The sequence below is a fragment of the Conger conger genome, chromosome 12 (assembly GCF_963514075.1).
Source record: "Conger conger chromosome 12, fConCon1.1, whole genome shotgun sequence".
Taxonomy (NCBI): domain Eukaryota; kingdom Metazoa; phylum Chordata; class Actinopteri; order Anguilliformes; family Congridae; genus Conger; species Conger conger.
The window spans coordinates 6,825,620-6,850,398 of NC_083771.1; the positions used below are offsets into that span (position 1 = coordinate 6,825,620).

A 24,779-nucleotide genomic window follows, 5' to 3' on the forward strand; every position below is an offset into this window, starting at 1 on the left:
TGACACAGAGAAAACAAAGGTGGGGGGATGGTCGATTTTATTTTTCTTTCTTGAAATCCATGACATGTCGCCTGGCAGCAAAATGAGAACTTGTTCTGAATTTCTATGAGCTGTTGAAGATCAGGGCGGGGCATTCATACTGCTGTAACCTGACCTAGATGCACAATAGGCAGCAGGCTCCTCCAGGACAGTGGCAGTGTTTGTCCTGTCGTCAAATGGATGAGATATACAGTTTCAAGGATGACACAGCTCATGAAACCTTCCTGTGCATGTTTTTTTTTTTTTTTTTTTTGGGCTGTTACTAGGAAATTTTGGAATGATTTGGTATTTTACTCATTGAGTTGAGTCATTTTGTTTTGGAACTTGCCTGATGTGTCGGGCTGCTAGCTTACATTACTGTGAACCAGGCCAGCTTGACAATCAAATGTGAAAGAACCACTTGCTCATCATCCTAGGGTCAGTTACTCCTTCTGATGGGCTATATTTGCAAGGGATACATGTATATACGGTGCTGTGAAAAAGTATTTGCCCCCTTCCTCTATTATTGCATGTAAGATCTTTAGACAAAGGGAACCTGAGTAAACATAAAGACATTTTTTTTAAATGATTGTTTCATTGATTTAATGAAAAATTTTACCAAACATCCCTGTCACCCCTGTGAAAAAGTCATTGCCATTTCCAATTAATGAAATTTTATTACTGGTTTTGCCACCTTAAATTTTATAACTGGTTTCATTACATTACATTACATTATTGGCATTTGGCAGACGCTCTTATCCAGAGCGACGTACAGTTGATTAGATTAACCAGGAGACAATCCCCCCCTGGAGCAATGCTGGGTTAAGGGCCTTGCTCAAGGGCCCAGCGGCTGTGCAGATCTTATTGTGGCAACCCCGGGATTAGAACCGCCGACCTTGCGTGTGCCAGTCATTTACCTTAACCACTACGCTACAGGCCGCCCTGTTTCACCACCTTTAGCAGCGATAATAGCAACCAAACACTTCTTATAAAATGAATGTCAGTCTTTTACATCACTGTGGAGGAATTTCTGCACACTCTTCTGCTTTACTAAATACAACTGGTAGGTTTTCAGTCAGTTGTATGTGCACTTACTTTCCTGTTTTGGGGTTCACCCAGGTGCTTTTTTGCAATTGTGAGATGAGAAGTTGGCAGTGGTTTCGACCTTACTACTCTCATGAATCCCTTCTTTGCCCTGTCTTATTAACAATCATACAGCTCAGGCTAGAGAGGCCTGCAGGTCTTTGGATGTTCTTCTAGGATAATGTGTGACCTGGATTAGTTGTCACTGTGCCCTTGGAGGAATTTTGGCTGGCCAGAGTACAGAGCTGACGTACTGGTTCCGGAAGTAAAAATCCCATTCATACTCGCCATAGAGAATTTGATTTGTATATGAGTATGTATGTAAAAGTAAAGGCAACACTTACCATGAGCTACCAGGTTGTGAAACAATAGTGTATGCTTCTTTAGAAGACATCAATCAGTTTGATTTCAACTTTTTTTTATAAGAAACCATGTTTTAATCCTGGCTAAGTATGGGTGAAAACTACGGAGATGTCCACTGCTCCAAGTTTCATGGGTGATATATGAACTCTCAATGAAAAGTACAGAGTCAGAGTTTCCATCAGTTAGCAACCTGTTCCACTCCCACCATGGACCAGCACTGCGATATACACTCACCAGCCTGTTAATGTAAATATTGAATTAGCCAATCATGTGGCAGCAACTAAATGCATAAAAGCATGCAGACCTGGTCAAGAGGTTGAGCTGTTTTTCAGACCAGATTTCAGAATTGGGAAGAAATGTGATCTGAGTGACTCTGACCGTGGAATGATTGTTGGTGCCAGACAGGGTGGTTTGAATATCTCAGAAACTGCAGATCTCCTGGGATTTTCATGCACAGCAGTCTCTAGAGTTTGCAGAGAATGGTGCGAAAAACCAAAAAACATCCTGTAAGCTGCAGTTCTTTGGGCAAAAAAGGCCTTATTAATGAGAGAGGTCAGTGGAGAATGGTCAGACTGGTCAAAGCAGACGGGAAGGTGACAATAATGCAAATAAGCAAACATTACAACAGTGGTATGCAGAAGAGAAAACAAACAAGAAATTGAGAGCCCACTCAGTGTCTACACTTAAATCCCATCAATCCTGTGGTCTGAATTGAAGAGGGTGGTCCATAAGCGCAAAAACGATATGAATGATTTTAAACCATTCTGCTTGGAAGAATGGTCAAAAGTCCACCCATGTGTGTCCTCTAACCTTGTTACAAATTATAGGAATCAGCTGTCATGGGAGGTTGCACAAATAATTAAACCAGGGGTGCCAATAGTTGTGAAACCAGTTTTTTAGGGAAATACATTTTTATTTGAAAAATGTATGACTTGTTGATTCCATTGAATCATTAATAAAGCAGATTGCACATAACGTGATTAACAGATTGAAAATAACGTTTGTCAATAATGGTATAAAACTTTTTTGTTTTATTTTGTTTACAGTATTTTTTTATACAGCAAAATGGAATGACATCAGTGCCCCATTTTTGGCCCACTAGATGCAATAATACCTTAGGTCATAAAAATAGATTATACCCACCTTCAAATGTGATGAAGACATAATCCTGTATATTTTCATGGAAACTTTGAAGCACTTTGTGTTCCCCCATCTCCCAGTAGATTCAATGAATCTTATTTCGGAAGGCTTGATGCAATCTGACAGTATTGTCAGATGTAAGTACGGAAATGCCCCGTGCTGTCCAGCTGTGGCTTATCCTAAAGTAATAAAAATTGAACAAATCCATTTATAATCCCGCTTCAGCATTTTTTTTTTGTTTTGTTCTTAGAACAATGATATAATTTAACATGCTACAACACCAGAGCTTTATTTCTTCTTAAAATCCTTTGTGTTGCACAGGGATGTATTTTAGGAGACTCCATATTGTTGTGGTTTCTCTGCCCTTTTTGTTTTATGATATAATGGTACATACCCTCCTGATTTCTTAAATTGTTCTTTTTCCTCAGCAGTTTTCCCTGATTTTACGGGGAGCCCTCAGCAATGGAGGTGCTACAGTGCGATGGCTGTGACTTCAGGGCAGAATCTTATGATGACCTCAAGGCCCATATCCAGGATGTCCACACAGCCTTCTTGCAGCCCACGGAGGTTGGCGACGGGACCCCCAGCCACTCCAGGTCTGACTCCCTCAACTCCTTCAGCCAGGCAGAGGAGGAGGATGAAGAAGATCTGGCAACTCTGAACAATGAGTTTGACACCCAACATGAACAAGCAGGTATACATACGTGTGTACAGTGATTGTAATGTCCATTAGTGGCGAAAGCTACTGAGAGAAGATCAAAACCAAGATGCTACTTAAACCTTTTGGTTTAATGTTGGGAATTTTATTTCACATATGTTCGATCCAGAGATTTAAAGATACTAACTTTTTTCAAATAAAAAGGTATCATTTTGTTATTTATGTTATGTTTTGTTACTGATGTACTTTGTACATGATACATGAGTGGGTATTGTTTATTTATGAATTGAATATATTTGGAAATTGTAAAAGCTTTAGCTTTTTTTAAGTTCGATTATTAGCACACTTAAAAAAAATGCTTGCATTTGCAGTTTTTTTTTTAACTCACTTTGAATGTCTCTCTTGACCTTTGAACCATTAATAACACTCATGTGTTCTTCTATAAAATGTATGTTCTCTTTGTTTTTAGGCCCTCATTCCATTGACTCTGGACAGTTTTCCAGTTCTAGCCAAATGACTCACAAGCAAACAGTCAACCAGTCTGCAAATCCTGCAAACCAGTTTTTCCAGTGCAAGTTCTGTATCCGCTACTTCAGATCGAAATCCCTTCTCAGCGAACACACAAAGAAAGTTCATGGTATCATGGAAGGTGCTACACTAAGTGAAAGCACTTCCCCTACTTCCCAGGCATCCAACTTCAATGTCCTCATTCAAGATTTTGGGAAGGTGTTCTCCTGTCAGTATTGCACATACAAATCTCCCCGTAGAGCCAGGATCATAAAACACCAAAAAATGTATCACAAGGGCCACTTGCTAGACTCCCCAGGGTCCCCATCGGAGGCTGTCACAGAATCTAGCTCAAATGCCCTATTCTCTGAGGAATCTTGCAGCGATCTATCTGAGGAGGTAGTAGAGCGTAGTATCTTGGAATCCATGGTTAAACCTCTGACCAAATCCAGGGGAAACTTCTCCTGTGAGTGGTGTGGCTACCAGACCCTTCGACGAGAACGCTGGTGTGATCACATGATGAAGAAGCACCGCAGCATGGTGAAGATCTTTTCCTCTATCCAGGAGCCACATGAAGGAGAAGGGAGTGTGGGCTCCTCTAAACCTCACTCACCTGCTTCGCCGAGAACACCAAACTCCAATTTAATGCCTAATAACTTGAGTGGCAGTGAAGGTTCCGCAGCTAACGCCTCCAATGTTAAAGGATCCTCTGGAAATACGATGCTCACATCCACATCTGGGCAAACAAGCAAGATTTCAGCGTATGAGTATGCACAGATTAAGTCCAAGGTTCCAAACAGTACAGGCTCCTCTATTTTGTCTGAAAGGTCAACTTTTGCCATGTCAGATGTGTCTAACACTGCTATAGATGAAGACATCATCCTCAATGATTCTGGAAGCAGCTCAGATGATGAATTGGGAGATGAAGGTGATCCAAATGACCCAAACTCAACAGAAGGTTCTGTTAAACAGCTATTGTCTGAAGAAGATAATAAAATGCTGGAGACAAAAGGGATACCGTTCAGGAGGTACATGAATAGGTTCCAGTGCCCTTTTTGCTCCTTCCTTACCATGCACCGACGGAGCATCTCTCGTCATATTGAAAACATCCACTTGTCTGGCAAGACCACTGTATATAAATGTAATGAATGTCCTTTCATCTGTACCAGTCTCCTAAAGTTAGGCACACACAAGCAGTGTCACGTGGGGTCGTCCTCAGAGTGGGATGCTACTGATTTCCAAAATGAAAGCCCAAGTGTTCGTGTTGAGGGTCCAGTAAATGGAGGAAATAATGGCTCCAAGGTCAATGGGAGAAAATCCACCCCAGTAAGTGAAATAACACAACAGAATCCGCACCGATGTACAATTTGCAGCTTTTCAACAACAACACTTAAAGGCCTGCGTGTCCACCAACAACACAAGCATTCTTACTGTGATGACATGCAAGCCACTACTCATGAGGGTTCAAATGAACAGCAAGATTCTGAATCCGAAACATATAATTCTCTGAATTATGTTAAGAAAACCCAGACATCAATTCTTGGATTTTCATCCAAGAAGCACTTGATCAACAAAACTGCAAGAAAGTCCATCAATGACTTACCTTTGGACCTGTCTCCAGTAAAGAAAAGAACCAGAATCGATGAAATTGCCAATAATCTACAGAGTAAAATCAGCCAAAGCAAGCAGCAGGAGGATACAATAATCAACCTGGAAGAGATGGATGATGATGAAGAAGAAGATGATGATAATATTGAAATTTTCATGGATGAAGATGATGATGATGCAGAAGCATTTGACAGACAGCATTTACCTTTGAGAGAATCAGAGGGAGGCACCAGTAGAAAGAAGAAGCACAGCCTTCAGTCAAAATTTAGCACAAGGAACCTGCCCATCCAGCTAAGTATCTCAGATGATGAAGACAATGAAAACGATTATGGTGCCCCTGTTGAGCCCAAAGATCTCCATGATAGAGGTAGCCAAGACAGCAGAGATGCTTTTCAGGAGAACCTTGATTACAGTGAGGAACCTGGGACACTTTTTTACTGTAAACATTGTGAATACCAGAATAAGTCGGCACGCAGTGTAAGCACACATTATCAGAGAATGCACCCATATATCAAGTTCAGCTTTAGATACATCTTGGATCCAGAAGATCAGAGCGCTGTCTTCCGTTGCTTGGAGTGTTATATTGAATGCAACACTTTTGATGACTTGAATCAGCACTACATGGAACATCACCCAGAAGCCATTAATGCGCTCAACTTCAATCAACCTGATTTGGTTTACAGGTGCCGTTTCTGCTCCTATACCAGTCCAAATGTGCGGAGCTTGATGCCACATTACCAAAGAATGCATCCTACCGTGAAAATAAACAATGCCATGATCTTCTCCAGTTATGTGGTTGAACAGCCTCAAAAGGGTGCAGAGTCCCAAACATTAAGAGAGATTTTAAACTCTGGACCTAAAACATTTTCAGCTTCCACCCCTGTACCCAGGTCATCAGCTCATTCAAGTCCAATTCACAAAACGCACTCCAAGACACAAGAGTCGAGCATAGAATCCGAAGCTGGCAAAGAAACCACCGTTAACAATGTTGTAGTCTATGACTGTGACATCTGTTCTTTTGCCAGCCCCAACATGCACTCCGTTCTGGTTCATTACCAGAAAAAGCACCCTGAGCAGAAAGCTTCATATTTCCGCATTCAGAAAACCATGAGGGTAATCTCTGTTGATAGGTCTCAGACTTCAGGTAACACTACCTACAACGTGAACACACCCACTGCTCCAAAGACATCTAATGTCAATCCTTTGGGAGCAGATGCAGAGATCTACTACTGCAAACATTGTGTCTACAGCAACCGCTCTGTAGTTGGTGTACTTGTCCATTACCAAAAGAGACATCCGGAAATAAAGGTGACTGCAAAATACATCAAACACGCCCCTCCTACACCTGGATTGATGAAACTAATGGATGAGCTACAGATTGCACCACCGAAGCAGTTTTTGAAACAGTTCAGCAACAATGGACTAGACGCTTCAAGTACTTCCCACCCGAGGATTGGTGGGGAAAAGGGGGAAGCTGAGATGCTGTTCTTTTGTCAGCACTGTGACTACGGTAATCGCACTGTGAAAGGAGTGCTGATACATTACCAGAAGAAACACAGGGACGTGAAGGCGAACGCTGATCTGGTCCGCAGACACACCGCTGTCGTACGTAGCCAACGAGAGCGGGCCCAAATGATTCAGTCTGGCAGCATGTCGGTCAATGCCACTGCGTCTGAGATTGATAAGACGAGGGCCCTTCGGTCCTTGAAGTGCAGGCATTGCTCTTATTCATCTCCATATGTCTATGCTTTGAAGAAGCACCTGAAGAAGGATCATCCCACCGTGAAGGCCACTGCTATGACCATCTTGCACTGGGCTTATCAAGATGGCATCCTTGAGGCTGGGTATCACTGTGAGTGGTGCATCTATTCGCATGCAGAACCAAATGGACTACTCATGCATTACCAAAGACGTCACCCTGAGCACAATGTTGACTACACCTACATGGCCAGTAAGTTGTGGGCTGGTCCAGATGCCTCTTCCAAGCAAGCGGGAAATTCAGACACCAAGCATTACCAATGCAGAGACTGTGCCTTTGAGGCTTGCTCCATTTGGGATATCACTAACCACTATCAAGCTGTACATCCTTGGGCTATCAAAGGGGATGAGTCTGTGCTATTGGACATAATCAAAGGCAACCGTTCGTCAAACAAATCAAGAACCATGGTTTCTAAAGGACATTTCACTCTGTCCAGTACACTCAATAGTCATCATACTGAGCATGACGAGGAATCGTATGATGCACGAAGACCATCTGAAGAAATGGGCCCTCCACATCTCTCCTTTGCTAGCACCTCAATTTCAAACAACACCTACCAGTGTACTGTTTGTCTGTCTGAATACAACAGCCTTCATGGGCTCTTGACCCACTATGGCAAGAAACATCCAGGGATGAAAGTCAAAGCTGCTGACTTTGCACAAGAAGCTGACATCAACCCTAGCTCAGTTTACAAGTGTCGGCATTGTCCTTATGTGAACTCGCGAATCCATGGGGTTCTCACTCATTACCAGAAGAGGCATCCACTCGTCAAAGTCACTGCAGAGGATTTTGCAGATGACATTGAGCAACTTAAGGACGGCAGTGAAGGCGATGACAAGTCCAAATCACAAAGACAGGGTTATGGTGCCTACCGATGCAAAATGTGTCCATATAGTCACGGAACCTTAGAGAAGCTGAGAATTCACTATGAAAATTACCACAATCAGCCGGCGTCGGACATGTTCAAAACCCCTCTCACATTTGCTGCCAATAAAGATGATGCAATTGCTGAATGCAGTGGCGCAAGTGTGGCAGAAACGCAAGACTTGACTGACTTTCAGCTAGCCCTCTCACAGTTTCCTGTTGACAAAGGAGCAAAGCACTCTGTGTTTAGGTGTCAGCTTTGCAAGTACTTCTGCTCCACCAGAAAAGGCATAGCTCGCCATTACCGCATCAAGCACAACAATGTCAGAGCTCAACCTGAGGGTAAGAACAATGTTTTCAAGTGTGCTCTGTGTTCTTATACAAATCCTATTCGCAAAGGTCTGGCAGCCCACTACCAAAAGCGTCATGATATTGATGCTTACTACACTCACTGTTTGGCAGCTTCTAAATCCATTAGTGATAAGCCAAACAAGGTGGTAGTACCTGTGTCTTCTCAGGTGGAAGGACCAGAATTGAGTGAGGAGCTGAGACTGGCTGTAGAAAGGAGAAAGTGCTCTCTCTGCTCCTTCCAAGCTTTCAGCAAGAAGAGCATCGTCTCGCATTACATCAAACGTCATCCAGGAGTCTTTCCCAAGAGGCAGAATTCCAGCAAGATGGGGCGATACTTCACAGTGGTCTATGCCAAGGAGCCTGAAAACCAAATCGCTGCTGAGGAGAAGAAACTGTCAGAAGATCAGTTGGAAGTAGAGCAGGAGAAGGATGGAGAGAGACTGCCATTCAAATGTTTGAAGTGCTTCAAGCTGTCCTTCAACACCATAGAATTGCTCTGTATGCACTACACCGACTACCACAGCAAGGACCTGAAGCGGGACTTCAGTACTCTTGTGAGTCCTATGCAGGATGACATTGACTACTACCAGTGTGCTCACTGTGACTTCAAGTTCCTGGGCCTACCGGATCTCAGTACCCACCTCATTAACCACAACGAGGATTTCCAGAAGCGGGCAATGCGTCAGGAGAGGCGAAAACAGCTCCTGAGCAAACAAAAGGGAAATGAGCTGCCAGATAGCAAGCCCGAGAAGGTGGGTGAATTTCAGTGAATTGCTTCATATTTGTTCTCTAGCAGAAACTGGCAGTAGCAGTAGTGTCAAACCTTTGAAAAATATGTAGCAGCATCCATGTGTGACCCATTAGAAAGGTGGTATCAATTGTTAGTTGTGTTTAGTTAGAAGAAAATGTGATCCCTAGCCTTTCCTCAGTAGCTTCCATCCATCATTCTTGGGTTTAGTTTTATTTATATTTAAAAAAACGAAGAAAAAAGCGTGAACATGTTTTTACGCGTGAAAAGTATATGATGCCGTGAAAAAATATTGCTGTGTCAATGACATCCCCTTGCAAATTCTCAAAGTATTTTTTTTTTCATATGGAATTGTATTTCATTTTATATGTATTTCATGGGCCACCAACCTGTCATACCATTTGTGTTCTTCCATTTCAGGTAGAAAACCATGCGGATAAAACCCCTATTGGCTATAGGTGTAATTTTTGTGTGGAGGTCCACCCAACTTTGAGAGCAATATGTAATCATCTGCGGAAACACGTCCAGTATGGAGAGGTCAAGGCAGGACATGTGAAGGTAAGCCAACCATTGTGCTGTCATGAGCTGTGAAGGAGATGAGCGTTCAAATCAAGCTTCAAATTGTGCACAAATTGTGCATAGTGCTCAGAGAGGATATTGCGAGTTCCAATGCCTTTTTGATTGTGTCTGCTGGAAAACAAATTGGGCACACTGTGCCTAAACGTGATAATAATATTATTGTTATTAGTAGTGTTTATTATTATTATCATAATTGTAATGAATCATTCAATCAATAATTTGTTCAAATAATTGGAATAACCGTGGGCCTTTTATGCAAATAAATAAATAAATAAATCCCTTCCACATTGGTTATGTCTTGACAGTTGAGTTCTGCAGTAGCTGTTAGAAAAACCTGTCTCTGAAGAGGCCTTCATAATGGGCTGGTGTTCTATTTCCCAGTTTGTTTATTGTAACAGAGGCCCTGGTTAGACGGTCTTTTAACTTCTCTGGGGCAAATTGTGGCGGTCCTATTGCAAGGGCAGAAGAAAGCGCAGCTTTGAGAGGGCAGTGGGTAACACTTTCAACATTAGTATTCCAGCGAGGGTGCCAGGGACCTGGCAGGGAGGAGCGAGCCAAAGGATTTAGTGTCTCAGCTGAAACGGAAGCCAAATGTGAAGGGCTGTTTCTGTAGGCCAAGCCAGACATTTCAATACATTAGATGGCAATCTTGAGGCTTCTTTATAAAGGCAGTGGTTCTTCTTGAGACAAGCCAGAGTAGACTACAAATACTCTGAGAATCGCTGTGGAATACTGCATCAACTCTGCATATAAGCGTTTCGATAAATTATGTTACGTCTAGGCAAGATAATTGGTTTTCCCTGCTACAATTTAAGTGTGTGTGTGTGCATGCATGTGTGTGATATAATTCAAGATTAAGTTTAATGATTGTATTTTTTTTATCAGTTCTGTAGAGCCTCCAAAAAACTTTGGAATGAATTGCCATCTACCATTAGGACCGACGATGCAAGGCTGGTGATTTCTTTGAAAGCCGTTATATCTTATTTACGGTCCTATCAAGTGCAGGGTCAGGCACTTTTTCAGAAATGTCAAGTTTCTTTTAAACCATAAAAAGCGGGTTTGTTGTCACGGAGCAGCATGGGGCTCACTTTGTGCTGAGGGTATTTGATGCATTTCCTCCTAAGACAGAGCAAGGAGGTTGTTCTTGAGTTGGTTGGTTGAGGCCCCAATACAGCTCATGTGCAGATAATCAACTCCAGGCAAAGGTTGAAGGTCAAATTTTGTGCCTTGTAGAAAATCAAGGGGCAATTATTTTATTGAGGGATTTGAACATATCCATTTCAAAAATTGATTTCCCGAGCATGAATTCACATTTTTGATCAAATGGATGTAAAATGTAGCATCTCCATTTGTACGCTAAAGTACAAGTATCCTTTTTTAGTTTTCTGGTTCGTCTTGATTAAACTACAATATTACCGTATGTCTAAATAGTTTAATTTTTTTATTATTTTTTTTTCTATTCTCACAGCAGGAAGTAACAGAAATGCCGGTTCTCCTCCCAGTGGAGGGCAAGGCTAATGGGGATGTAGCAGATGTGGTCGCTGTGGAACCCGGCCCTGTGGAGATCATTCCTCTGGAGCTCGCTCAGGCCTCTGTCGCCCTGTCTCCTGTCGCCATGGAGACAGCAGAGGTGGAGAAGGGCCCTGAGGAGGTGGTGGAGATGAAGGAGCGGCTGGTGGGGGGGCATTCCTGTGGCCAGTGTGACCGCGTCTTCATGTCCATGCAGGGCCTGCGCTCACACGAAAGGAGCCACTCCGCTATGGCCCTTTTCACTCGTGAGGACAAATACAGCTGTCAGTACTGCCAGTTCTCATCTGCTTTCAGACACAAGTAAGGAGGCCCGCCGTCTGTTTGTGTACAGCGCGTCTGCTCGGAAGATGCACTTTGTTGTCTTCGGTTTAATTTCTTGTGTGGTGCTTCTTACAGCCTCTGCTCAGAGTTGATTGCAATTTTCTTTACTGTCAGTACCTGGGCTGTATTATTATCATCTGAATATATTCCCCTTTTATTGGACTACATGCAATCCTTTATAACAAAATGCTGTTATTAGTTAACTCCAGTGAGACTTTCAGACATTTTGATGGAATAATTTATCTTTTACGGTGTCGACAGACCTGGGCCATATTGTGCTATTGAGCTCCCTTATGTGATTTGACTGTACTGGATGTGCCCTGACCCAGAAACAAAATGGTGTCCTGTCGTACCACCCAGGGGGCTATTGTAAAAACCCAAATGTATTCTAGAGCTGCAAGTCCAAAACAAACTCTGAGACAGAGGGACGCTATAAATTGGTTTTGTTGAGTTTGTATCTACATTAAATTCCTGTGTGTAACAATGTCCTGCAAGCAGTGTCACCCTCCAGGCCTGGTAATGGTGAAGCCATGCGTGAAGGTCACTGAAGTGTTTTGCTTTATTGTCGCAAACTTCTCTTCTGAAAGCTGAACTGAATGCAAGTCTTGACTCTGTGCCTGCATCATTCCTCAGCCTGGATCGTCATGTTCAGTCTCACCATGGTCATCACAAGCCTTTCCGTTGCAAGCTGTGTTCCTTCAAGTCTGCCTACCTGAGCCGCCTCAAGAGTCACCTGTACAAAGCTCATGCAGGTAAAAGTGCGCTTTGACTTCTCTTCTGCTTAATTTGCCACAACAAGCCTCTCTGTTGTGATGTTATTTTAGAGAGGGTGTGTATTTGCTTATGTGCTTTGAATTCACCAGAATTTCACTGGGAAAGTGTGGGGTTACATTTTTGTTTTCTTTATCTAAATTACACCAGAACTGGACTGACCAGTCAACTTAGCAGGATATATAACCCTAGAATTAGCATAAGAAATTATGTATTTTCAAGCTCTTTCTTATACAATGTAGAGATTATCTTGCTCATCATCACTGGTGCTGAAAAAGTGAAGACTAAATGGAAATGAGACTTTAGACTGATGAGCCTTATTTCATCCTCAAGTGATTTAAATAATTCAAGTTATGCTGATGGCCAACAAACATTGCTCTCCTGCTGAACGGAAACATGAATGATTAGTTTCACTGTCATATTGCAACCTTACTCTTTGAACACTCTTTGGTTAAAGACGGTTGCCTCAGCTTTATGAAGTGCTCAGATCTCTAAAGTAAATTTTTTGTGTCTTTATTTTGCACGATTTTTGTCTTGCTGAGAAGACTTAAGAGGGTAGACTGGGGGATGATCTGAGCCTCAATGGCTTTACTTGCATACATTTTAAGACATAAAATTAAAGCAGCCAACATCCTTTAGCATCAGTAGGAATCTCTTAGCTGCAATGTTTAAGAGGAGACATATGATTCCTGTGGTCTTGTGTCTTGACTATATAGGACGACGTAGAACTAAAATGCTTTTTATTCACATTTTATTTATTGTTTGGCATTAATATGACACCAAATATGCATTCTGTAAATAGTTGATGTATTGAGCTGAAAGTAATTTTTAGAGCGCTTTATTATTACCTGCCAAGTGTATATGTGAACAATATTTCAGTGGGCACAATTCCATCAAATGACATGTCAAATGTATGTGTACATTTGTTGTCTTATTCTCAACAAGTGGATTGCCCTGTAGTCAAAAATAAGATTAGATTGCAGTCGTTTGGCTTTATCCTTTCATAAAGGGTGCGGTGTGAATTTAGCTTTATCCTAAATATGGATAAATATGGGTTTGCGGTTGTACTGTTATTGGAAAAGCATTAATGTAGAAATGTGTTTCTAACAATGTACTATGCTTTTGATAATTATTGAATTTTGGAATTATTGACTTCTCATCTTCGGCCAGCATCATGTTCCCTATCACATCATTTTAGATATTCCAAAGTATTACCTTATCCTCCCAATCTATATGTCACGTTAATGTTTACACCTATAAAAACTGAATTTCCCTTTTCCCTCTGAAAGCTCACTGGACTTAATTGTCATTCAAAAGCAGATCATCCTCACTGATGTTTGGGAGATCCCTTGGCGAGGGGTAAAAATAAAACTGTAATGCTGATTTCAGTCTTTTTTTTAATTTTTATGCTGTTTATCAGGTGAAAGCACATACAAGTGCTCGTCCTGCTCCTTTGCCACCATGACCATTAGCCAGTTGAAGGAGCACTGTCTGAAGGTCCATGGAGAAGCCCTCACCCTCCCCAAACTCCGTGCTGCCACCCAGACTCTGTTCCGCCCCCACAAGTCAGTCCAGGGCGGTGAACAGGCCCTCCTAATCTCTGAATTGGATGGTGAGTGCCTCTAACATGTTCTGCGACAGTAATAATGTAATAATAATAGTGATAATACTACAAAAACTCCACGGGTTTTGTCTGCAAACATGTCTTAGGCCAGTCTTTAAGCCGGTAGACTTCTTTCAATATAAATGTTTATCGAAGAATAATTGTTCAGAAGAATACAAGACTGCTGCTGAAGTACAGTAGCGCTGAATGTCATCTATGTAGGGCCCACAAAGAGGAATTAAAGGGCTTCGGCAAGTTCATTAACATGTTTCTGCCCTCATAGTTAGGGTGGATCCAGTGTGACGTAATAGTTATGAGTAGATGTGGAATAGGTGCAATCCATGACCAAGAGCTTTAAATAGCTTATTTTCCTCTCATTTCACTCTTTCTCTCTTCTTCCATGGGCATTTATTTATTGATTTTGCTTGTTCATTTAGGAGCCCCACAGAGTGCAGCTTTTTGGGTCCATTGTGTCTAATTGCTTTTTGACAGTTGGACCCCATTAGATTTTGTTGTAATGTGTATCAGTATCCTTTCAATTTGTCATACATGCCGTTTCATCTCTGCCTTGATGTTGTCCTGACTGTGACTGGTAGTTTAGATTAAATATTAAAGTCAAGTAATTATGTTGAACTTCTACACTGCAGTTCCTCTCTGTGAATATGAAATGCATAATGCAATTCTTTTTTAAAAGTCAAAGACAATTGATTGCCACCATCTCTTTCTGCAGATACATGCACTAGGTATTTTAATGAGGTGCTGACATACTTCTGTTCTTCATGACATTTTATGTTCTTCTGTTGAAGGTCTGTGAGCAGAGCAGATCTCAGATCCATGACATATTAGACTGCTAACAGAGACAATACCTTACTGGGTTTATTTGTTTTTCGGTCAGTATATCACCAAGAATATTGTTATGGCCGTAGCATAAATCATCATATTTTTGTTGCTACAGGAAGCAAATGGTGAATTGGGAGATTGCATATTTAAAAGCTCTGCCCATCTAGTTGATGGCCCCATAAACAAACAAGAGGGTGATACTTGGAAGACTACTTACCATTCCTTACAGCATAAGACGAACCAGGGCACACCAGATATATAGCCCTTTCTGAAATACCCTGTAAGTCTGTGTTGGGAGAGCGAAATAAGCACTTCAAAAGGCTGAGAAGCAACTATTTCCCCCCTCATATTCAAAATCCAGGGTGAATGAAAATGTCAAGGCAGGTTTTGGCAGATTTCCAGACCCAGTTCTTGGCTGAGTGTGTAAAGGTGTTTTTGCTCTCCCCCCCCCCCCCCCCCCCCACCCCCCCACTGCTCTCCGACTTGCCTCAGAACCAGCGTACCTAGAGCCCCCAGATGTTCAGCAGCAGCTCAGCCACTATCAGCTGGCATCCCGGAGCCAGGCCAGCTGCAGCCCCCCGGACCTGTCCGGGCTGGAGCCTCGGCTGGACGGTACCCTCACCTGCGAGTTCTGCGAGTTCAGCTCCGGGTACATGCAGAGTCTGCGCCGGCACTACCGAGACCGCCACGGCGGCAAGAAGCTCTTCAAATGCAAGGACTGTTCCTTCTTCACATGCTACAAGTAAGGAAACGCTAGTACCGTGGGGACAGCTTTTCAAGCTTTCGTTAAAACATGAATGCACTCAAGACTTGGGAAGTCCTTGGGAAGGTGGCTAAATTATTGGTTCAATCCGGCCATCGTTTGACTCAAAGGTGGGATTGAAAGACCACCTGCAGACACTGCGGGTGTGCTGTAACATAAAAATATTTTGGATTTAGCATATGTATATCCATGCCGAGACCTGAACTGTTGTCCTCCTTAACGAGATAAGGAGGCTTTGTCTGTGCCAAACCACACTGAACATGGTCAAAGTCCACACTGCTTCCTTGCTTTCTAGTCCAATATCTTGAGGTCTGTGGCCCTGTGTGCCTTTGCCAGGTCATCGTTCACCATGCATGTGGAAGCTGGACACCTCAGCACCCCAGAGGAAGGCCCCAAAGACTTGCGCTGCCCCCTCTGTCTCTACCACACCAAGTACAAGAGCAATATGATTGACCACATTGTCCTGCATCGCGGTAGGTCTACCCATGTTCTTCATATGGGAATCGCACATTCTGCATGCCTGCATTGCTGATGCATTCATTGCTGTCTTGACTTTTTTTTGTTGATTATATTATTCTCTTTCAACTACTTCTAGTCCTGCCTGTAGAACAGGAATTTCATTCATGATTCACAGCAAGACTTTTTACAATGAGGAAGCTTATAGAAATAAACAAGGATGAAGCTCTTCTCGTAACCCCAAATAAATGTGCTGATCCGTCAGATAGGGTTGCGCTGTGGCTGTTTCCTCGGGGCTAATATTAAACTGCTGCTTTCCTCAGCACACCTCAAAACCAGCATAGTGCAAATCTTCAACCTCTGTCAACCCTCAGAGGAGAATCACAATGCGCCTGCAAAAGCCAGGCTTCCCTGGCACACATAAAAGTATTCATGAGCTAGTGCTACTACGGAATGTGAGTTCATGTGCTCTTACTGTATAAAGGCTTCTGTAGCATTTCCAAACAGATTGGGGAAAAGTATAATAGTTAGATACTGAGCCATATTGGGCATTTTGGGCCACATTCAGAACACGGATCAGCAGTTGTGTGGTTATGAAAAACAAGGAAGTTGATTACACTGCATACGTGTGTACTTGCTTCCTTGAGCCCTTAGATAAATAAGGAGTGGTGCACCAAAGTACAACAATCTATTAGCAATGGAAGGATAATATCTCTCCTACAAATGTAGCTAGTTTGTGTAGATATTGGGAAAAAATATATACTAGAACACAGTTATGTTTAAAACCTAAATTGAAGTAGAAAGAAGAAACTTCACTGAATGCCTTCCCTCGCTCTCTCCAGAGGAACGCGTCGTGCCCCTGGAGGTCTGCCGATCCAAGCTGTCGCGCCACCTGCAGGGCGTGGTGTTCCGCTGCCACAAGTGCACCTTCACCTGCTCCAGCGACGAGAGCCTCCAGCTGCACATCCACAAGCATGACGAGCTGAAGCCCTACCGGTGCCAGCTGTGCTACTACGACAGCAAGCAGCACGGAGACCTGGAGGCCCACCTGCGCAGCGAACACAAGGTCAGACCCAGCTCTCCCTAGAGACACGCACACATACACACATACACGCACCAACACACATGCACTCTCACACATACAATAACAGACAGACACACGCACAGACACACACACCGTCATGCATGCACTCTCACAAACGCAAAAACCGACACACACATTCACATGCACAGAATGACACACACACACACACACACACACACACACACACACACACACAAGCAGACATATGCACACATACACACATGCACTGCACATGCACAGACACAGACCCATGCACTGCACACACACAGACACACACATATGCACACACACACACACACTGGGAAACACTGATACAAACACAGACGCACAGTCACATTCAGCAGACATCCCATCGAGTTGCTTATATCCCTTACAGTTTCCTCTACAGTATGTGGGATAAACTAGTTTATTATTTTATAGATCACAGGTCCCATTCTCATGTCTCTCTCCCCACACAATTCTTGCTACCATAATAAAATCTGACAGGGAGCTATGCACTATACTGCTGTGTTATTGTACTCTTGGAATATGTGTGCCATTTAAAGTTGTTGTTTTCTTAAAATAAATATACATTACAATAGGACTTACAAACTTCTCCTGCATGCGTGAGGACATTTATTTTAGACCAGAAAATTACACTATTGTCTTTCCTTTATCCTTGCTTCATGGAATTTCAGAAGAATGTATTCTTATATTGAATTATTTCATGACAGAAATATGATTTAATACCAGGATTCATTTCAACTTAAATCCCAAGGATGTTGAGCTGAAAAGAAGCTCAGCATGGCCTAGTTTTGGTGTCACCTGACTGTCTGATTCATGTGGGTACTGTTTTGGTAGCACTGCAATAGCTTCTGAAACAAAATGAGAAAAGGCAATTACATTGTGACAATGTTACTGCACCAGTGCAGAGACGTGCCTTTAACACTTCCTCCAAATTTATTGAATATTTTGAACCCTTTCCCCCTTGTGCCAGAGTTGTGCTTACATTATTTTCTTGAGAATTGTGTTTTTGGAAGGTCCCCACCCACACGTAACAGTAACAGTTCTACACATTTGCGGGTTGTTGAATTAATACTATGATTAAGCATGGAACTTGATCATTGATCAAGCATGGAATTTGTGTGTGTGTGTGTGTGTGTGTGTGTGTGTGTGTGTGTGTGTGTGTCTATGGCCCTCTCACGAACATGCAGTGTTTGTTGAACACATGCTATATTGTATAAATTCCATTTCCCATATTTAAATAATGCTATTGAAATGCTGCAAAAAATTAAATGGTATTTCAGATTAGCTGCCTGCAAGGGTTCAGTGGCACAAGCAGGGAAACCAGTGAGTTTGGAACTGCAGTATCCCAGATATACCAGATATCCTGGATGACATGCTGAATAGCATTGTGTGAGGAAGGGCTAGATTCTCTGCATGGAAAGAATGGAAAGAATCTGCATTCCTGTCTCACTGTCACAACATGGGGCAGAGAAGGAACGTCTTGAGGTATCTAGCGGTCACTGTTTTGTCAGTGTCTTCTCATAAGAGAAATGATGGATCAATACTGGCCAGATGATTGATGAGATGTAGAATTCTCTGTTGCTATCCAGCAATAAAGTAGTATAATATATCATCTGATGGCACAGTGAAGAATTTCTCCATTTTAAAGAAAATACACTCTAGCACTTTATTAGGAACCTACTTATTCATGCGATTATCTAATCAGCCAATCATGTGGTAGCAGTGCAATACATAAAATCATGTAGATACGGATCAGGAGCTTCAGTTAATGTTCACATCAGCCATCAGAATGGGGTGAAATTTCAACTGCGTCATAACTGTTGTTGCCAGACTGGCTGGTTTGAGTATTTCTGTAACTGCTGATCTCCTGGGATTTTCACGCACAACGGTCTCTAGAGTTTACTCAGAATGGTGCAGAAAACAAAAAACATGCCAGTGGCTGTTCTGCGGATGGAGAGAGGTCAACGGAGAATGGCCAGACTGGTTTGAGCTGACAGAAAGGCTACAGTAACTCAGATAACTACTCCATTGTGTGCGAGCAGAAAAGCATCTCAGAATACACAACACGTCGAACCTTGAGGCGGATGGGCTACAACAGCAGAAGACCACGTCGGGTTCCACTTCTGTCGGCCAAGAACAGAAAGCTGAGGCCGCAGCAGGCACCAAAACTGGACAGTTGAAGACTGGAAAAACATAGCCTGGTCTGATTAATTTTTGCTGAGGCATACAGATGATAGAGTCAGACTTTGGTGCCAACAGCATGAATCCATGGACCCAACCTGCCTTGTGTCAACAGTCCAGGCTGGTAGCGGTGGTGTGATGATGTGGGGAATGTTTTCTTGGCACACTGTGAGCCTGCTAATACCAATCAATCATCGCTTGAATGCCACAGCCTATCTGAGTATTGTTGCTGACCATGTGCATCCCTTCATGGCCACAATGTACCAATCTTCTCATGGCTACTTTCAGCATGATAATGCACCATGTCACAAAGCAAAAGTCGTCTCAAACTGGTTTTATGAACAATGAGTTCAATGTTCTTCACTGGCCCTCCCAGTAACAATCCAATAGAACACCTTTTGGATGTTGTAGAATGGGAGATTCACAGCCTGAATGTGCAGCTGACAAATCTGCAGAAATTGAATTGCATGATGCAATCATGTCAACATGGAACAGAATCTCAAAGGAATGTTTTCAACATCTTGTGGAATCCACAAAAACATTAGGCTGTTTTGAGAGCAAAGGGAGGCCCTACTTAATATTAGTATAGTGTTCCTAATAAAGTACTCAGTGATTGTAGATGCTTTGTTACTATCCAGTAATATAGAAATATAATGTACCATCAGATGGCACAATGAAGAATTTTTCATTTTTAAACTAAATGTATGCTCTCTGTAATATGTACTTTAGCTAAACTTATAGTTTATTGTCTGAACCACTGTGTCCTGTGCACAGTAATGGATGGAATCCATATTCCTGACTGCTGTGTTGGGATCCTAATCCCTGTTCTCACAGTTGTACGTGTGCTCCATTTCAGGTGATCCGGAACTTCGAGTTGGCCGGGCAAGTCAGCCTGGACCAGCTTGAGGCCTTGAAGGACAAACGGACCACTCTCAGCAGTGCCGAGGAAGAGGAGGGGGAGGAAGAGAACGAGGAGGAGGAGGAGGAAGAAGAGGAGGCTGAGAAATTCGACACGAAAGGTAGAATGCGGCGTTAGTGGTAAATGGTTGCCATTTATATAGTGCCTTTATCCAAAGCGCTGTGCATTTGATGCTTCTCATTCACTCATTCACACACACACACACACACACACACACACACACACACACACGACGATTGGTTGCCATGCAAGGCGCCAACCAGCTCGTCAGGAGCATTTGGGGCTGGGCGTTTTGCTCAGGGACACACCCAGGGCAGAATCGAACCGGCAACCCTCCGACTGCCAGACAACTGCTCTTACCGCCTGAGCCAATGTCGCCCCTGGTGGTCATGAGGATGTGAGTAAGAGCGGTTCAGTTTTGCCTTGCCTTCCTTCACCTCGTGTGTGGCCTCCCCCCCCCTGCCCAGATGTTCCCGGGTCCCCGAGCAGCAGTCTGTCGGCCTGCAGTGAGAAGCGCTTCCCCTGCGAGTTCTGCGGCCGCACCTTCACCCACAGCGGCGAGTGGGAGCGCCACGTCCTCCGGCACGGCATGTAAGTCAGCCCTCTCCCCGCCTCAATTCATCCGCTCTCTCCGCGGCTCCTCACCGCGGCGGCGGACGGTGACGCTTGTCTTCCTCCCTCGCCTCGCTGTAACTGCAGGACTGTTGGGAGCAGGAGCGCCGAGGCCTGCTCGTCCCACACGATGGACGCCGCGGTCCAGTCGGAGACGAGCCCGCTGGGTGTCATGGCGGACGGAGACGGAGACGGAGACAGCCCCGGCGACACTGTGCAGGTGGAGAGCAAATATCCCTCAGACCTGCCAAAGGAATATGCCCTGAAAGAGGAGGAGGGGGAAATGCCTGTGACCAAAAACGATTCTTAGGAAGAGTTCTGCAGCTTCAGTTTGTACTGTACTTGAAAACCATGGATTAGGCTGGTGGGGTGTGGGACAAAAAGGCTGCTTTTACAAACACTTAAAAAAAACCCTGAAATAACTACATGTTTAAGGAAACCCTCATACTTTGTTTGACTTTTAAATGTAACACATTCAAAATTAGAGACTGTGTTGCATCCTAAATAGAAAAAGAAATGTACTTGTTGAACCTTGAAAGTGAGTTGGTCCCCTAGGACAGATGCTATTATATTGGTAACCAATAGTGATTGGTACTGTAATGAAGTCATTCAGGTCAAATTCTGTGTGTACAGCTGCAATAGCAAGTGAATATGCACAGATTTAGGTGTATTTCTGTGTGAATTAGGTAAAGCTGAGATTTCTTTACCCAGGCTTATTTTTCCTCTTACTGCAAAATTCTTTTTAAATATTTGGCTTTTTTAATTTTCCAAATCTGTACATTTCACCGCCTACAGAAGGGGCACAACCCTCCAACTATTGAGGAAAACCTTAAGCCAATGTAGCAGTTAATGTGGATGGAAGGTTTAGATACCTTTTTCCAAAGGTAATCGCATTTCATGAGCATCCAGTGGTTCCTGTCTTTTATTCACTCAACTGCTACAGGTTAATTATCACCTTACTGATTTACCATGTGATTGGCTGTTGAAGACTACTGAGTTCTCTTATTTTCTTTCTTCTTTGTGTGATTTGACCCGAATGATGACTTACAGACATTACATTTTAGTGATTCTGTGTTAATCTATAGCGAAATTCCTTGAGGAATAGTGGCTTCTTTTTATATTCATATCAATGTATACGTTTTAGACATTTAAAATAGTTGATCTTGCCCCCACATTTGCAGCAAATTGCTGTTTGTACCTTTAGGAATTGCCTGCACTTCCACATTTTAAATTCAGAACAAAATTGCCTAACTTCTAATTTACATGCAGGCCAGAATAGAATAACATTTGACACAAGCACTGCATGGTTCTCTATTAGGGAAACTGCACGATTCAAACTTAGTCATAAATGCTTTTGGTTTTTTTAAATATATAAATTCAGATTATCCAATAATCTTTCTGTTTTGTTTCACATTATGTAAATGTATGAAAAAAGGAGAAAACATCTGAAACTGGTATACTGTTAATCTTTCAGTTACGTTTTTCTTATTGACCTTAGAAAGTCCTACAGAGTGAATGGTTTTCCTGTTTGAAGCCAGTTTGATATGAGCAGCAGAATCTTCTCAGAACCAGGGTTAACTGATCCTTCATTGTCCAGTTCTGTCGGAAATAGCATGTGCATCAGAGGCAAAGGTGGGTGGTGGTTTGGCAACCTGTAGCAAAAAATAATAATAAATAGAATTGGGTGTAAATCTTAACTACGACTAACACCTTGCCATGTCCTTTATAATGTAATCCTGAAGAAATTGGTAAATGTAGTAATCGTGTCTGGTTTGATGAGACTGATTAAAAAATAAAATAAAAATAATAAAAAATAATAATAGTTTTATGTTTTAGAGGTTGCTGCTCAAATACCCTAAAGCCTTATCGATATTAAGAATAGCAATTGTTTTGGCACTTGATTGAAATAGCTTTTTCCAACATCAGTTGGACCAACAAAAAAAAAAAAAAAGCAATTCACATGAAAAATGACATTCAGCCATGAAAAATATATACTCAAAGATAACTGTTTTCTAGGTACCAAAAGTGTCAGCTTCCAGAAAATGTGGCCGACTCTCTTTGCTATGTTTTTATTTCTTGAACAATCAGCCATTGCTACAAGCCCAGGATAGCCCAGGATAGCCCAGGTGCTTCTGGGTACATTCTGGGAATTCCGCATGCTGTATTCAGCCGTGTACAGATAACAAGCTACTTGTCAAGTGTTTGAAACTGTGGTGTCTCAGAAGGGATAGTTTGAGCTTTTCCTTTACATGTTGTTCTCTTATGAATGGGGTGGGGTGGGGGAGACAAAGTTTGGAGTTGTCTGGCTTGTTGTTAGTTTAAAAAATAATGTACGATATATCTGAACATGAAGCATATACTCTTTTCTTTTTTAAAAAGTGAGGGCAATAAGGTGGCAAAATCTTTTTTGCACCTCTTTTCCTTCATAAGGACTAGCCTGCCTTTTTTAAAATAATAATAATTAGAAAAATGTTAAAGAAATAAGCTTTTAAATGGCAGCTGATTGCTAGCAGTTCCCATTAATAACACACTGGAAACTTGTATATATTTTTGTTTTTGTTATGTTGTTTTACCTTCTATACAGACTGTTGGAAGTCACCATAGTTTGACTTAGCTCCTCCATTTTGCCTTTCTCCTGTGAAAAACTGATTCCTGAAGGTGGATTGTGATGTTGCCTAGAATGGTTGTTTACACTTTTATTCCATTTATTTCTGGATATTCTGTAAATATTGTAATTCATTTGTCTTTTTTAACTTGTTAATAAAGTTACAAGATAACATTAGACTGGGATTTTCTTTTGCCTTTTTCATCCCTTGCAATCATGAATTGTATAGGATTAACATACCTGAGTAAATAAATTCAAAAGGAAAGATTTTGTGTCTGTGAAGATTACTTCAAATTTACAAGCAAAAGGCCTAAAACTTACTGGACACAATGTAATTTGAAACACCTTACAGAGATTTTTAAAGTTTTAATAAATGGTATACACTATAGGCAACATCCTGCAGCCAATGTACAGTACCATATGTTTTAGCTAGTCCCATATAAGAAAAAAATAAAAATAATAACCTCTAATATACAATTCCCTCCAAAAGTATGGTAATGCTAGAGGTCACTCTACTGGCTGCCGGTTGCTGCCAGGGTCAGATTCCAAGTTTTGACTCTGGCCTACACTGCAGCCAATAGGACAGCCCATTCCGACCCACAGGACATAATTCAACCTAACATTATTTGCCATCTTCTCCAGCCTAGCTCCCCAGTGGGGGAACAGACTCCCCATTCCTCTTCAAACTGCTCAGTCACTGCCCGTTTTCAGCCGTGGTCTGAAGACGCATTTCTTCAGACTGTATTGCAATTAACTCCCAATGCTACTCCACTACAGGCCTATCCCCAATGTAGTATCATTTTCATGTAACTCTTGTATTTTGATCTTTTAGCCCTTTCAAGGATCTTAATCTAGCACTTTCATGTTGTATCTTCATCTTGATAATTATAAGTCTTTATCATCTCTTGTAATAATGCCTCACTATTAGTTTATGATGTGCCATAACCTTACGGATTTAGCCTATGCTTACCGTGTGAACTAGACTTGATGTTCATGGCTATGGATCTCTGATATCTTATGAGAATTGTACCTCATCTGACCTGTCTTCTGTAGTTGTTCCAACAACCCTTGTTATGCACTTGTTTTACGTTGCTTCGGATAAAAGCGTCTGCCAAGTAAAATAATGTGTTGTATGGATCGTTCACACATCAATAAGCAGTAACTGTCTAGTCTTGGTTTTAGTCTTTGTTTTAATCTGCAGAGATTGCATTTCGAGTCAGTAGGTATATGCCTTAAAAAAAACGAGAACCAACTATGGCTTAAAAACAAGTAATTTGTAACCTGGGAGAACAGAAGAATTCATGAACAAGGATAGCACAGAAATATCCAGGGTATTTCAAGTATACTAGGTACAGTGGTGTGAAAAAGTGTTTGCCCCCTTCCTGATTTCTTATTTTTTTGCATGTTTGT

At 42.2% G+C, this 24,779-nt stretch overlaps 1 protein-coding gene across 3 annotated transcripts in view; it reads left to right on the plus strand.

The window, feature by feature from the left end:
* Positions 1 to 23,546, plus strand: part of znf462 (zinc finger protein 462) — a 43,689-nt gene extending 20,143 nt beyond the window's left edge. Inside the window, exons 2-13 of one of the 3 annotated variants that reach the window (XM_061215873.1) lie at positions 3,036 to 3,298; positions 3,732 to 9,103; positions 9,520 to 9,657; positions 11,147 to 11,508; positions 12,163 to 12,281; positions 13,721 to 13,912; positions 15,236 to 15,485; positions 15,843 to 15,979; positions 16,805 to 17,028; positions 20,090 to 20,252; positions 20,620 to 20,743; positions 20,852 to 23,546. In XM_061215873.1, the coding sequence (XP_061071857.1) occupies positions 3,067 to 3,298; positions 3,732 to 9,103; positions 9,520 to 9,657; positions 11,147 to 11,508; positions 12,163 to 12,281; positions 13,721 to 13,912; positions 15,236 to 15,485; positions 15,843 to 15,979; positions 16,805 to 17,028; positions 20,090 to 20,252; positions 20,620 to 20,743; positions 20,852 to 21,074 (7,536 nt within the window). In that variant the 5' untranslated portion in view covers positions 3,036 to 3,066 and the 3' untranslated portion in view covers positions 21,075 to 23,546. The remainder of the gene's footprint in view (positions 1 to 3,035; positions 3,299 to 3,731; positions 9,104 to 9,519; positions 9,658 to 11,146; positions 11,509 to 12,162; positions 12,282 to 13,720; positions 13,913 to 15,235; positions 15,486 to 15,842; positions 15,980 to 16,804; positions 17,029 to 20,089; positions 20,253 to 20,619; positions 20,744 to 20,851) is intronic. The other 2 variants (XM_061215875.1, XM_061215874.1) reach the window with 2 other exon arrangements.
* The last annotated feature ends 1,233 nt before the right edge of the window (positions 23,547 to 24,779 follow it).